The 14,111-nt window shown below is 47.2% G+C and overlaps 1 protein-coding gene across 1 annotated transcript in view; it reads right to left on the reverse strand.

The window, feature by feature from the left end:
- LOC137527500 (uncharacterized) overlaps positions 1-14,111 on the reverse strand; it is a 44,926-nt gene that overhangs the window by 16,978 nt on the left and 13,837 nt on the right. Inside the window, exon 2 of the mRNA XM_068248018.1 lies at positions 9,905-10,097. Coding sequence (XP_068104119.1) covers positions 9,905-10,090 — 186 coding nt within the window. The 5' untranslated portion in view covers positions 10,091-10,097. The remainder of the gene's footprint in view (positions 1-9,904; positions 10,098-14,111) is intronic.

A 14,111-nucleotide genomic window follows, 5' to 3' on the forward strand; every position in this document is an offset into this window, starting at 1 on the left:
CCCTATTTGCATTTCAAAAGCTGGGAGTGCGATCGTTGTCACCACCACGGCCCTCCCGCGATCGCGTCTCACAGCTGCACACAGCCTGTGATCTCTTTCCCCAGCACCGCCGGTGTAATGTCTGATTACGCTACCCGGAAACTCCCTTCCACACTGAATAGCGCGCATGCTCAGTGTGAAGTTAATGATGCTGCTGGAGATAAAATACGAAATATCTCCGCTCCCACACCTCTTACACTCCCCAAATTTTCAGGGTAGGGAGGGGACCCCCCGAACGACCTCTATGCCAAATTGCAGCCCCCGAGACCCGCTGGTTCAGGAGATAGATTACAGTAACCTATCTCGGGAACCAGCGGGTCTCGGGGGCTGCAATTTGGCATAGAGGTCGTTCGGGGGGTCCCCTCCCTACCCTGAAAATTTGGGGAGTGTAAGAGGTGTGGGAGCGGAGATATTTCGTATTTTATCTCCAGCAGCATCATTCTATAGGAAATGTGGCCGCACAGTCTCCTACTGCGCATGCGGGGCAGCGCAAATCAGCAGGCAGCGCAATCAGACATTACAGCGGCTGTGCCTGCTGACAGTGATCAATGTGATCACCATCAACAGCACCAACTTCCTGCTCTGTCCTGCTCTCCCCACCTCCTTTCTCGCTGCAGGCTGCTCCATCTTTTGCAGCACCACTTTCGCTATGGCGCCGGTTAAGCCCGCCCCTAGCGGCCCAGCAAGCAATGCCCTTTCTTAGCCTTGCCCCCACAAGATCGTTGCGCGGGCAGCTCACCTACTCCTATGACCATCTGGGCTAGAGCGTACAGCATGGAGATTGGTGACTTCGGTGGTGGCAACGTGGAGCTTGCCTGAATGTGTCCCTGGGGGAGAGGGGCAGCATCAACTGGAGGAGACATCAGCTGTTGGGACCGGTAAGGCAGCTGCAGGAGTCACAGCAGAAAGGAGCAGCAGCAGCGGATGTGTGCACATAGAGATTTGTTCGCACTGCATTGCTGCAGCTGTAATAGAAAGTGTTGATAATTGCCAGGCAAAGCATGCTATTTAGCTCTGCTGTTGTATATTTTAATGATTTTTTTTATTTTTTTTTAACATTGACAAAATGTTTGGGGGAAAGGGTTTTGGAGAATGCAGGGAGGTAGTGTTTGGATATTTACTTAATTCTTAAAGGAGTTGTCAGGCAAAAAGTTAGAAAATAAGCGCTACTTACCGGGGGCTTCCTCCAGCCCCAAGCTCCCAGCACGTCCCTCGCCGCAGCTCTCCCCGCAGCTGTTCACCGGAGCTCTGACCCAGTCCCCGGCGATGACGTCAGAGCGACCGCAATCACCGCCACGTGGGCCGGAGCGGACTGCGAGGGACATGCTGGGAGCTTGGGGCTGGAGGAAGCCCCCGGTAAGTAGAGCTTATTTTCTAACTTTTTTGCCTGACAACTCCTTTAAGAGTAAAATATATAAAACAAATTGCTCCCCAAGGGCAAACACTGGCAATCCAGCGCAGGAGACTTGGGTGCAGCCGGCGCCACCATAGACCGTAATAGGAATTACGGCTATAGCAACGCACAGGGAGTAACTTCCGCGCCATCAGAAGACGGAGATGAAAACACTATAATTCGGCCTCCAGCAATTATATAATTCCCCACCATCCACGTGGACCTAGAGGGGGAATAGTATTTAACTTCGCTGGGAACTTGTGCAGAAGCAGGATAAGCCATATACCGGCTGTATCCTGCGCCCAAGTCTCCCAGCGGTGAATTCTCTCATACGCCCCCAAGGGAGTTGTGTAAATAATGTGGGGGCTGTTGTGGGGGGAGTGACAGAAATGACATACCTTCAAAGGGCTGCTCTCTAGCCCCCCATATCTGTAGGCTAGGGGTTCTGCCATCTTTAGCCAGACTGCAGGTGCTGCAGTTTGAACTGTCTGCAGCGGTATCACACATTCCTGGCCTTCGCAGTGCATGCTGGAAGATGTAGTCCTTCAATGTGAGTACATCCAGCATGCATTGCTTTGGACAGGAATGCATGACACCGCCAAGTGTGCTTGAAACTGTGGCACCTTCATTCTAGCTGAAGATGGTGGAGTGCATACAGATGAGGGGCTAGAGCGCAGCCCACCGAAAGTAGATAATGCCTGACACCCTGCCCTCCACAATAGCCCACATGATTTAGAAAGGTTTTTCATTTTATATGTTTTACTCATCCAATCCCCTAAAGGCTTACTCACCGGCCAATTCTTGCGGTAATGTTACCCTACATTGGGCAACATCGTTTAACATAAGCATGTTAAACGATGTTATCCTCCGTGGTGATCGTGCAATATTGAGTGAAGGACGAGGTGGAATGGATCTTTAAGATCCCCAATGACTCCACCACAAAGTACCGCGATCGCTTACTTCCCATTTGCGCCCGTCGTGTAGTCGTGTGACATTGTGAGCTGGATGAGGAGTTGCTTAACGACCATCATTGAGGGGACTTCGCTGGACCCGTCGGGGGGTGAGTATGTAGGTTTACTTAGTGGGAAGCGTCTGGATCTTTCTTAAACTCACTACTGTTGCCCGGGATCCTCTTCTTGTGACCGCATTCCCACTCATGTAGAAGCACATCCATACTGGGCCTGCGCTAGTACTGCATGCCCAGTAGAACAAAGCTGCTCTTGCACGGAAGAAAAATCTGTGCGTGAGCGTCTTCATTGTGCTGGGCACGTGCCGAACATACTTGGGGGTGTGGCCTGTGTTGAGGGGCAGAGCTTAGGGTGCCAGAACGCCTGTGCCTACAGGCTCCTGAGTTGTAAATACGGCCCTGTTGTCAACAAATGTCCACAAACTACTTGCCGCTGTACTTTCGTCCCACCCCCAACCCTCTGGACCCACCCCCTTTCATATTCCTCATTTTTCCTTGCTTTGGCAATGCCTGTTTGTATCTTTGGCATGCCAATAAAGCTATTTTTGAATTTATATGATTTGTCTGGGAGGATTGTACTGCCAGACAGCCTGTCAGGCAGGGTGTAACTAGAAATCCCTGCCCCCCCCCCTGCAAAACTTTGGATTCCCCCCCCCCCCCCCTCCTCAAGCATCATTACAGTACACAGCACTTGGGGAGGGGTAGAAAGACTGGGGGTAGAAAAACCTGTACACAAGATCCTGCTGAACACTGAATAGGGACTGTCTTCAAATCTTTGTCTGCAAAACTTTGTATGGTCCCTTATCAGTTGCTGAGCAGATGCAGTCATTAGAACAGTTGTGCAGAGAGCAGAAAGCTTTTTCTCTTTGTGCCCTTAGTTGTCAGTCTCTCAGGACAGGAAAAAGAAAATTCTCCCCCACTGGGCCCCCGGCAGCTACATCCCTTGCAGGGTCTATTGTTACGCCCCTGCTGTCAGGGCAATCACAGTGACATTCCATGCAGGAGGAGCAAAAGTTTCCTGTTTACTTTGCACAGGCTACTGAATAGGCTGCCTGAAATGTGCCACATTTTTTAGTCAGTACGTGCTTTTAAATCTACACCTACTGTATCTGGCAGTCATGCTGCTTGGTTTCCCCCTCTCTTCTATGCCTGCAGTTACACAGTTACCTGTTCTGCCAGGCAGGGCTGTCTCCCTTCTCATCCTCCAGCAACTGATCTCTGCTCTGCTTCCAGTCCCTCCCCATAACCCTAAAGGGAGCAGGCGGGGTCAGTGAACAGCAGGCATGGATTGCTTGAGGAGAAGAAAGACAGCACTGTGGGGACATGGGGCTAGTGATGAGTAGAAATTACGCCTATGTGCAATTAAGCATCATAATTCACATTTACGCAACATGGTGGTAATGCAAAATTTAAGGGGAAAATGTAAATTAATTTCATATGTAATTGTAAGCATTTTTAATTACACATGAATTTTTGCATAATTTCATGCCAACTTTGGCAGGTAATGGGAAAGCCCCATTCATGCTACAGTGGGATGCGAAAGTTTAGCCAACGTTGTCAATCGCCATGAATTTCCTGCATAAATGGTTGGTTGCTATGATAAAAAATGTCAGTTAAATATATCATATTGGAGAAAGACGCAGTGATATTTGAGAAATGAAATGAAGTTTATTGCATTTACAGAAAGTGTGCAATAATTGTTTAAATAAAAGTAGGCAGGTGCATAAATTTGGCCACTGTTGTCATTTTATTGATTCCAAAACCTTTAGAACTAATTATTGGAACTCAAATTGGCTTGGTAAGATAAGTGACCCCTGACCTACATACACAGGTGAATCCAATTATAAGAAAGAGTATTTAAGGGGGTCAATTGTAAGTTTCCCTCCTCTTTTATATTTCTCTGAAGAGTAGTAACATGGGGGTCTCAAAACAAGTCTCACATGACCTGAAGACAAAGATTGTTCACCATCATGGTTTAGGGGAAGGATACAGAAAGCTGTCTCAGAGATTTCAGCTGTTTCTACAGTTAGGAACATATTGAGGAAATGGAAGACCACAGGCTCAGTTCAAGTTAAGGCTCAAAGTGGCAGACCAATAAAAATCTCAGATAAACAGAAGCGACGAATGGTGAGAAGTCAGAGTAAACCCACAGACCAGTACCAAAGATCTACCACATCATCTTGCTGCAGATGGCGTCACTGTGCATCGTTCAACCATTCGGCGCGCTTTACAAAAGAAGATGCTGTATGCAGAGGAAACCTTTTCTCCGCCCACAGCACAAACAGAGCCGCTTAAGGTATGCTAAAGTACATTTGGAAAAGCCAGCTTCATTTTGGAATAAGGTGCTGTGGACTGCTGAAACTAAAATTGAGTTATTTGGGCATAACAAGGTGCGTTATGCATGGAGGAAAAACAACACAGCATTTCAAGAAAAACACCTTCTACCTACAGTAAAATATGGTGGTGGTTCCATCATGCTGTGGGACTGTGTGGCCAGTGCAGGGACTGGGAATCCTGTCAAAGTTGAGGAATGCATGGATTCCACTCAGTATCAGCAGATTCTGGAGACCAATGTCCAGGAATCAGTGACAAAGTTGAAGCTGAGCCAGGGCTGGATTAGTGTTGATCGAACACCCAGATGTTCGGGTTCGGGTCGGTCTGGCCAAACATCGTCCAGATGTTCGGTATATTCGGCCGAACACCAAACCCTGTTGAAGTCTATGGGGACCCGAGCCGTTGGGGGCCGCAGAGCTGTAGGGATAGCGGGCAGGAAGTGGGTATTGGGCCTAGCGGCGGAGAGGGGAGACGGACCCTCCCCTCCCTCCCCTGGGTCCCCCGACTAGGGATGAGCGTAATGACCTAATTACGAATTTCCAAAATTTCGCGAAATTACTACAATTACGATTTTAGCAGTAATCGAAATTTCGTAATTTTCGCTAATTACGCAAATTTTCGTAATTACGAAATTTAGTATTTTAAAGTTTGCAAAGGTTTCTATCCCTCTAGATGCCTAAAATGAATAATCCTCCTCCTCCTCCTCCCTCTCTCTCTCTCTCTCTCTCTCATTTGTAGTATTTCAAAACCATACTCACATTCATGACATGTCCAGGGATCAAACCCAGGCCAACCACATGGAAGACAGCTATGCTCACCACCATACCACCAAACACACACTAAATAGACTGCTAACCTAAATCTTACTTGTAGACAGTCATATGAGACACATGCTGGGTGCAGGGCTTTGTGATTGGACCATGCGATAGAGTGAGGTGCAAAAATGAAATCATGCCTAGCAGAGGATGGTTTCACAGTGCTAAATGCTAGGCTGGCTGTGGTGCAATTGGTTAGTGTGTCTGGCTGGTAACAGCAAGGTTACAGGTTCAATTCCATCCAGGCATGTCTTTTCCTTTTGCGTTCAACAGTTGTCCAAACAGAGCCAACAGAGCCCCAGATAGCCATGTAGAGTTAGGTCACAGCTAGCCTGGCTGTGGTGCAATTGGTTAGTGTGTCTGGCTGGTAACAGCAAGGTTACAGGTTCGATTCCATCCAGGCATGTCTTTTCCTTTTGCGTTCAACAGTTGTCCAAACAGAGCCAACAGAGCCCCAGATAGCCATGTAGAGTTAGGTCACAGCTAGCCTGGCTGTGGTGCAATTGGTTAGTGTGTCTGGCTGGTAACAGCAAGGTTACAGGTTCGATTCCATCCAGGCATGTCTTTTCCTTTTGCGTTCAACAGTTGTCCAAACAGAGCCAACAGAGCCCCAGATAGCCACGTAGAGTTAGGTCACAGCTAGCCTGGCTGTGGTGCAATTGGTTAGTGTGTCTGGCTGGTAACAGCAAGGTTACAGGTTCGATTCCATCCAGGCATGTCTTTTCCTTTTGCGTTCAACAGTTGTCCAAACAGAGCCAACAGAGCCCCAGATAGCCATGTAGAGTTAGGTCACAGCTAGCCTGGCTGTGGTGCAATTGGTTAGTGTGTCTGGCTGGTAACAGCAAGGTTACAGGTTTGATTCCATCCAGGCATGTCTTTTCCTTTTGCGTGCGCGCGCTGCGCCATTGAACCCCATGGGGTATTTTGCGTGCGTAAAACTTTACGCATGCAAAACTTTGTGCTCGGTGTTTGGACAACTGTTGAACGCAAAAGGAAAAGACATGCCTGGATGGAATCGAACCTGTAACCTTGCTGTTACCAGCCAGACACACTAACCAATTGCACCACAGCCAGGCTAGCTGTGACCTAACTCTACATGGCTATCTGGGGCTCTGTTGGCTCTGTTTGGACAACTGTTGAACGCAAAAGGAAAAGACATGCCTGGATGGAATCGAACCTGTAACCTTGCTGTTACCAGCCAGACGCACTAACCAATTGCACCACAGCCAGCCTAGCATTTAGCATTGTGAAACCATCCTCTGCTAGGCATGATTTCATTTTTGCACCTCACTCTATCGCATGGTCCATGGTCCAATCACAAAGCCCTGCACCCAGCATGTGTCTCATATGACTGTCTACAAGTAAGATTTAGGTTAGCAGTCTATTTAGTGTGTGTTTGGTGGTATGGTGGTGAGCATAGCTGTCTTCCATGTGGTTGGCCTGGGTTTGATCCCTGGACATGTCATGAATGTGAGTATGGTTTTGAAATACTATAGATCTCGAGAGAGAGAGAGAGAGAGAGAGAGAGAGAGAGAGAGAGAGGGAGAGAGAGGGAGAGAGAGAGGGAGAGAGAGGGAGAGAGAGGGAGAGAGAGGGAGAGAGGAGGAGGAGGAGGAGGAGGAGGAGGAGGAGGAGGAGGAGGAGGAGGAGGAGGCTGGCTGGGCTATTCATTTTAGGCATCTAGAGGGATAGAAACCCTTACAAACCTGAAAAAGTAAAATTTCGGTTGGAGACACGAAATTCGTCATTACGGGAGTGAAATTTCGATTACGAAATTGTAAATTACGATTTGAAAATTAATTACGAATTTGGGTCGTAATGTTAAATTTCGCATTCGTAATAAAAGCAGTTCGAAATTTCGAAAATTTCGGCTCATCTCTACCCCCGACCTCCACTCCCCTCCAGCTTTAAAAAGTTAAGTAGCATCCGCTACTATTAAGAGGCAACGGGCGGGGATCACTCACCTCTTCCGCGTTCCAGCGTGCGCTCCACTGATGTCACTTCCTGCAAAGCCGTCCACTTATAATACAGTGGGCGGCATTGCAGGAAGTGATGTCAGTGGAACGCACGCTGGAACCGGAAGAGGTGAGTGATCCCCGCCAGTTACCTCATTAAGAGTAGCGGATGCTACTTAGCTTTTTAAAGCTGGAGGGGAGCGGAGGTCGGGGGACCCAGGTGAGGGAGGGGAGGGTCCATCTCCCCTCCCCACCGCTAGGCCCAATACCCCCTTCCTGCCTGCTACCTCTCCAGCTAGGGGCCCCGAACAGCGCGGCCGAGCACCATGAGGTGCTCGGATGGGTTGGAGCCGAACCCGAACACCCCAATATTCGGGGAATAACGAACAGTGGCGAACATTGTTCCATTAACACTAGGCTGGATCGTTCAACAAGACAATGACCCTAAACACTGCTCAAAATCTACTAAGGCATTAATGCAGAGGAACAAGTACAATGTTCTGGAATGGCCATCTCAGTCCTCAGACCTGAATATGACTGAAAATCTGTGGTGTGAGATAAAGAGAGCTGTCCATGCTTGGAAGCCATAAAACCTGAATGAACTAGAGATGTTTTGTTAAGAGGAATGGTCCAAAATACCTTCAACCAGAATCCAGACTCTCATTGGAACCTACAGGAAGCGTTTAGAGGCTGTAATTTCTGCAAAAGGAAGATCTACTAAATATTGATTTCATTTCTTTTTTGTGGTGCCCAAATTTATGCACCTGCCTAATTTTGTGTAAACAATTATTGCACACTTTCTGTAAATCCAATAAACTTCATTGCACTTCTCAAATATCACTGTGTGTGTCTCCTATATGATATATTTAACTGACATTTTTAATCATAACAACCAACGATTTATACAGGAAAATCATGAAAATTAACAAGGTTGCCCAAACTTTTACATCCCACTGTACATATATTAAGGAAACTAGTGAGTACAAGTCAAAAAAGAATTTTTCAAAAAGACCTTGTAGTTTTTGATTTTAAAAATACAAAGGAAAATGTTTTTAAGTGGGATTGTCACCATAAAAATCAAATTTCAACTATAACTGGTCTGAGTGTATTAAGTGATAAAGATGCTAATCCTGTATTCAAAACTTTCAAAACTTTTTCTGCTGTTATGATTTGGAGTTATCATATACCTTAAGAGCACTGGCTCTTTAAGTGCCATTGCCAAACAATTCTTTTATCTATAATATATTCCCCTTCTTCCTTTTATTTCCCTGCCTAGCTGCCTAGCTGAAACATGATCCTCTGTTTACTTTACTTTTTTGTTTCCAAGTAAAGCTGAGGTGTTTCAGCGATTGGAGGCGAAAAGAAAAAAGTTAAGGGAAGAAATTACATCAGTATTTGGCCTCAGCTGTGGGCAAAAGACATGGTTCCCACCAGGAACAGAATTCTCTTCATTTACTATATACAATTCACTGAAATCAAAACGTGGACAATGCAATACATGTGTTATGTAAGTAGATCAAGTATCTATCTACTTATAAATGTGTTTTTTTTCCCTAGCATAGTATGGCTGATCTTCCTGCTTTAAACTGTAATTTTTCTGAATTTTAAAAACAGTTTTTCTTTCTATTTTTAAAATTAATTTTCTCAAAAACTACAAGAACTTTTTGAAAAAAATTTGACTTGTACCCACTCTTCTCCTTACCATATGTAGCAAAATGGTAGCAATAGCATGTATGGGGGCCCTTGCTATTCACCACCAAAGTCGGCACGAAATTACATGTAAATTACACGTAAATTCATGCGTAATTATAAAGGCTCATACAGAATCAATTGAATTAACAATTTGTAATTACATGTAGGCGTAATTGTGAAAATGTTTGCAAAACTCCGCATAATCAGCTGATTACAATCATCACTACATGTAGCTATGCAACACCCACTTCACTGCCGGTGGAGAGATAACCCGTCACCCACCCCAAGCCCTGCACCACCCAAGGCTGGGGCCTTGGGTGGTGCAGGGCTTGGGGTGGGTGACGGGTTAGAGCCTCTGTGGCCTTTGCCAAAATCCAGCCCTTTTAACCCTTTGTAGCCAGCACCTCAGCTGCAGTGCTGATGACAAAGAGTAATTCTCTGAACAGAACAGGGAGGTAAGTAATAGGCGTTCACAAGCTGGGGAAACACCCACGCTGCTTTCAGATCAATAGTTTCTCCAGGCATTACTGAGTCACATGACTGACTATTCCAAAGTGAGCGATGGTGTAGTCTCATATTCTCTTTTACTGACAACTACAAACCTGGTGAATTTTGACTTTATTAAATTAAATAAAAGTAAGATTTTTCTGCATGTTCCTTTTATGACCCCTTATTCTCTTAGGAGGGCACATGGCCCAATCCCACTTACCAGCAGAGCGATGTTTCCCTTATGTCGGTTATCATTGGTCAGAATCAGCTCTTTGGAATCAAAGGTGACATTTTTATCCGGGTAGCTCAGTAGCGATATTGTGACAGAGTAATTACCCCACCAATGATAAACTTCAGCCGTGACATTTTGTGGTTGCCCCACTATCCAACTTCGGGGTGCCGTCATATAGTATCTGTGGGTAAGAAGAAAGCAATCATATCTGCAAGGGTCTTCTTCACACAACATCTTATCATTTAGCCTCGGTTCCCACTACACCCACTACAGTGGGAACTGCAATGAAAAACTGACATTGAATGAATCCTATTTCATAAATGGAACCCATTCACACTTGTGAGTCTGCAACGGCTCTATTGTATCGCGTTTTGTGCGGTCCGTAATTTTTCCGAACAGGCAGATGAGTTCCCCATATAGTTTGTGGTGGAAACGGATCTGCCCTGGGCTTCACCTGCACCACAAGGGATCATAGGAGCAGACACCACTCCTGCTGGCTGTTCATGTTTAGTGATGTCGCGAACCTCCAATTTTCGGTTCGCAAACCCCGTTCGCGAACCTTCGCGGAAGGTTCGGTTCGTGAAAAAGTTTGCGAACCGCAATAGACTTCAATGGGGAGGCGAACTTTGGAAAATAGAAAAAATTATGCTGGCCACAAAAGTGATGGAAAAGATGTCTCAAGGGGTCTAACACCTGGAGGGGGGCATGGCGGAGTGAGATACATGCCCAAAGTCACGGGGAAAAATCTGGATTTGACGCACAGCAGCGTTTTAAGGGCAGGAATCACATTGAATGCTAAATTGCAGGCCTAACGTGCTTTCAAACATCTTGCATGTGTATACATCAATCAGGGAGTGTAATTAGAGTTCTGCTTCACACTGACACACCAAACTCACCGTGTAACGCACCGCAAACAGCTGTTTGCGTAGTGACGGCCGTGCTGGACTGGTGCACACCATGGCCAGAGTGTAGGCCGTGGCAGTTTTCCAGCCCATATGGTCGCCAGGCTGTGGTAGCTCAATGATAGAATAACAGTGACTGTCCAGCTGATCAAATTTGGTCTGCCCACAATGAAGCAACGACCTTATTATCTTCTTGTATGTAGGTAGGCATAGGTAGGAGTCTCAGTATAGGTAGGTAGGCATAGGTAGGTGCCCCAGTATAGGTAGGTAGCCATTGGTAGGTGCCTCAGTAGTTAGCTAGGCATAGGTAGGAGTCCCAGTATAGGTAGGTAGGCATAGGTAGGTGCCCCAGTATAGGTAGGCAGGCATAGGTAGGTGCCTCAGTAGTTAGCTAGGCATAGGTAGGAGACACAGTATAGGTAGGTAGGCATAGGTTGGTGTCCCAGTAGTTAGCTAGGCATAGGTAGGTGTCCTAGTAGTTAGCTAGGCATAGGTAGGAGACCCAGTATAGGTAGGTAGGCATAGGTAGGTCCCCTAGTATAGGTAGGTAGGTAGGTGTCCCTGTATAGGTAAGTAGGTGCCCCAGGAGTTAGGTAGGCATAGGTAGGTGTCCCAGTATAGATAGGCAGGGCCTGGCTGGCTGTATAATTCAGTGAGCAACACACACAAAAAAAAACACATCAGGAAAACATTAGAGCTCTCAAAAGAGCTGTTGAGGGGTGCTATTTTAGCAATAACAATCAGCCAGGAGCAAGCCAAGAGCCTAAATAATCTTTCCCTAGAAGAACAAGTCTGCAGCAGCTGTCCCTAGTTTGTCTCTAGCAGGCACACGAGTGAGTGTAATGGCCGCCGGACCCTGCCTTATATAAAGGGGGGGGTGGGGCTCCAGGGCTTACTGTAGCCTGAATGGCTACAATGTGCCTGCTGACTGTGATGCGGAGGGTCAAAGTTGACCCTCATAGTGCATTATGGGGCGAATCGAGCTTCCGCAAAAGTTCGCCTGGTCAAGGCGAACCCCCAAAGTTCACCTGGAACTGGTCGCCGGTAGTGTTGGGCGAACACCTGGATGTTCGGGTTCGCGAACGTTTGCCGAACATGGCCACGATGTTCGGGTGTTCGCGCCGAACTCCGAACATAATGGAAGTCAATGGGGACCCGAACTTTCGTGCTTTGTAAAGCTTCCTTACATGCTACATACCCCAAATTTGCAGGGTATGTGCACCTTGGGAGTGGGTACAAGAGGAAAAAAAAATATTTGAAAAAGAGCTTATTGTTTTTGAGAAAATTGATTGTAAAGTTTCAAAGGAAAAAATGTCTTTTAAATGCGGAAAATGTCATTTTTCTTTGCACAGGTAACATGCTTTTTGTCGCCATGCAGTCATAAATGTAATACAGATAAGAGGTTCCAGGAAAAGGGACCGGTAACGCTAACCCAGCAGCAGCACACGTGATGGAACAGGAGGAGGGCGGCGCAGGAGGAGAAGGCCACGCTTTGAGACACAACAACCCAGGCCTTGCATGAGGACAAGAAGCGTGCGGATAGCAATGCATTTTGTCGCCATGCAGTCATAAATGTAATACAGATGAGAGGTTCAATAAACAGGGACCGGAAACGCTAACCCATCACAGATGTTCATTGTTCATGTTACTTGGTTGGGGTCCGGGAGTGTTGCGTAGTCGTTTCCAATCCAGGATTGATTCATTTTAATTTGAGTCAGACAGTCTGCATTTTCTGTGGAGAGGCGGATACGCCGATCTGTGACGATGCCTCCGGCAGCACTAAAACAGCGTTCCGACATAACGCTGGCTGCCGGGCAAGCCAGCACCTCTATTGCGTACATTGCCAGTTCGTGCCAGGTGTCTAGCTTCGATACCCAATAGTTGAAGGGTGCAGATGGATTGTTCAACACAGCTACGCCATCTGACATGTAGTCCTTGACCATCTTCTCCAGGCGATCGGTGTTGGAGGTGGATCTGCACGCTTGCTGTTCTGTGGGCTGCTGCATGGGTGTCAGAAAATGTTCCCACTCCAAGGACACTGCCGATACCATTCCCTTTTGGGCACTAGCTGCGGCTTGTGTTGTTTGCTGCCCTCCTGGTCGTCCTGGAGTTGCGGAAGTCAGTCTGTCGGCGTACAACTGGCTAGAGGAGGGGGAGGATGTCAATCTCCTCTCTAAAGTCTCCACAAGGGCCTGCTGGTATTCTTCCATTTTGACCTGTCTGACTCTTTCTTCAAGCAGTTTTGGAACATTGTGTTTGTACCGTGGATCCAGAAGGGTATAAACCCAGTAATTGGTGTTGTCCAGAATGCGCACAATGCGTGGGTCGCGTTCAATGCAGTCTAGCATGAATTGAGCCATGTGTGCCAGAGTCCTGCCAGAATCCTCATCATCCTCTTGTGAGCGTTGTGATAGTTGTGATGCATCATAGTCGTCACCTTCTTCCTGGTCTGCTTCTGCTGACCATTCGCGCTGAATTGTGGAAGTCCAACGTGCACCGCTCTGGCCCTCGTCAGTGGTGGCATGAAATTCCTGCTCCAACTCCAGCTGTTCCTCCTCCTCTTCTTCGTCATAGCTGCTGGGGCCAGCGTTTCCTGAGGCAGATGGCCTGATGTTGGTATCATCACGCTGATCGTTTTCTCCTTCAGATTCCCCCAGTTGCATCATGACAGCTGTTTCCTTGATTTTCAACATTGACTTCTTCAGTAAACACAGCAGTGGTATGGTAATGCTGACTGAAGAGTTGTCACTGCTCACAAGCAACGTGGATTGCTCAAAATTTTGGAGGACTTGGCAGAGGTCCAACATGTTGGCCCAATCGGATCCACAGAAGCTTGGCAGCTGTCCGGATGCGCCTCGGTACTGTGCCGTCATGTACTGGACCACTGCACTCTTCTGCTCGCAAAAGTGGGCTAGCATGTGCAGCGTAGAATTCCAGCGCGTAGGGACATCACACAGCAAGCGATGGTGGGGGAGATTGAAGTGCTCCTGCATCTTGGCGAGTGCCCCCGAAGCAGTACTGGAATTTCTACAATGTTTGGCCACTCATCGCACCTTCAACAGAAGATCAGCCATGCCTGGGTATGTCCTCAGGAACCGCTGAACTACTAGGTTCATCACGTGCGCCAGGCAAGAGATGTGTGTCAGCTTAGCCAACCTTAAAGCGCGAATGAGATTACTCCCATTATCACACACAACCATGCCCGGTTTCAGGTCCAGCGGTGCCAGCCACAAATCCGTCTGTTCCTTTATTCCCCTCCAAATTTCCTCCCCTGTGTGCTGCTTATCCCTAAG

This window comes from Hyperolius riggenbachi, chromosome 8 (assembly GCF_040937935.1).
Source record: "Hyperolius riggenbachi isolate aHypRig1 chromosome 8, aHypRig1.pri, whole genome shotgun sequence".
In the NCBI taxonomy this organism is placed as follows: domain Eukaryota; kingdom Metazoa; phylum Chordata; class Amphibia; order Anura; family Hyperoliidae; genus Hyperolius; species Hyperolius riggenbachi.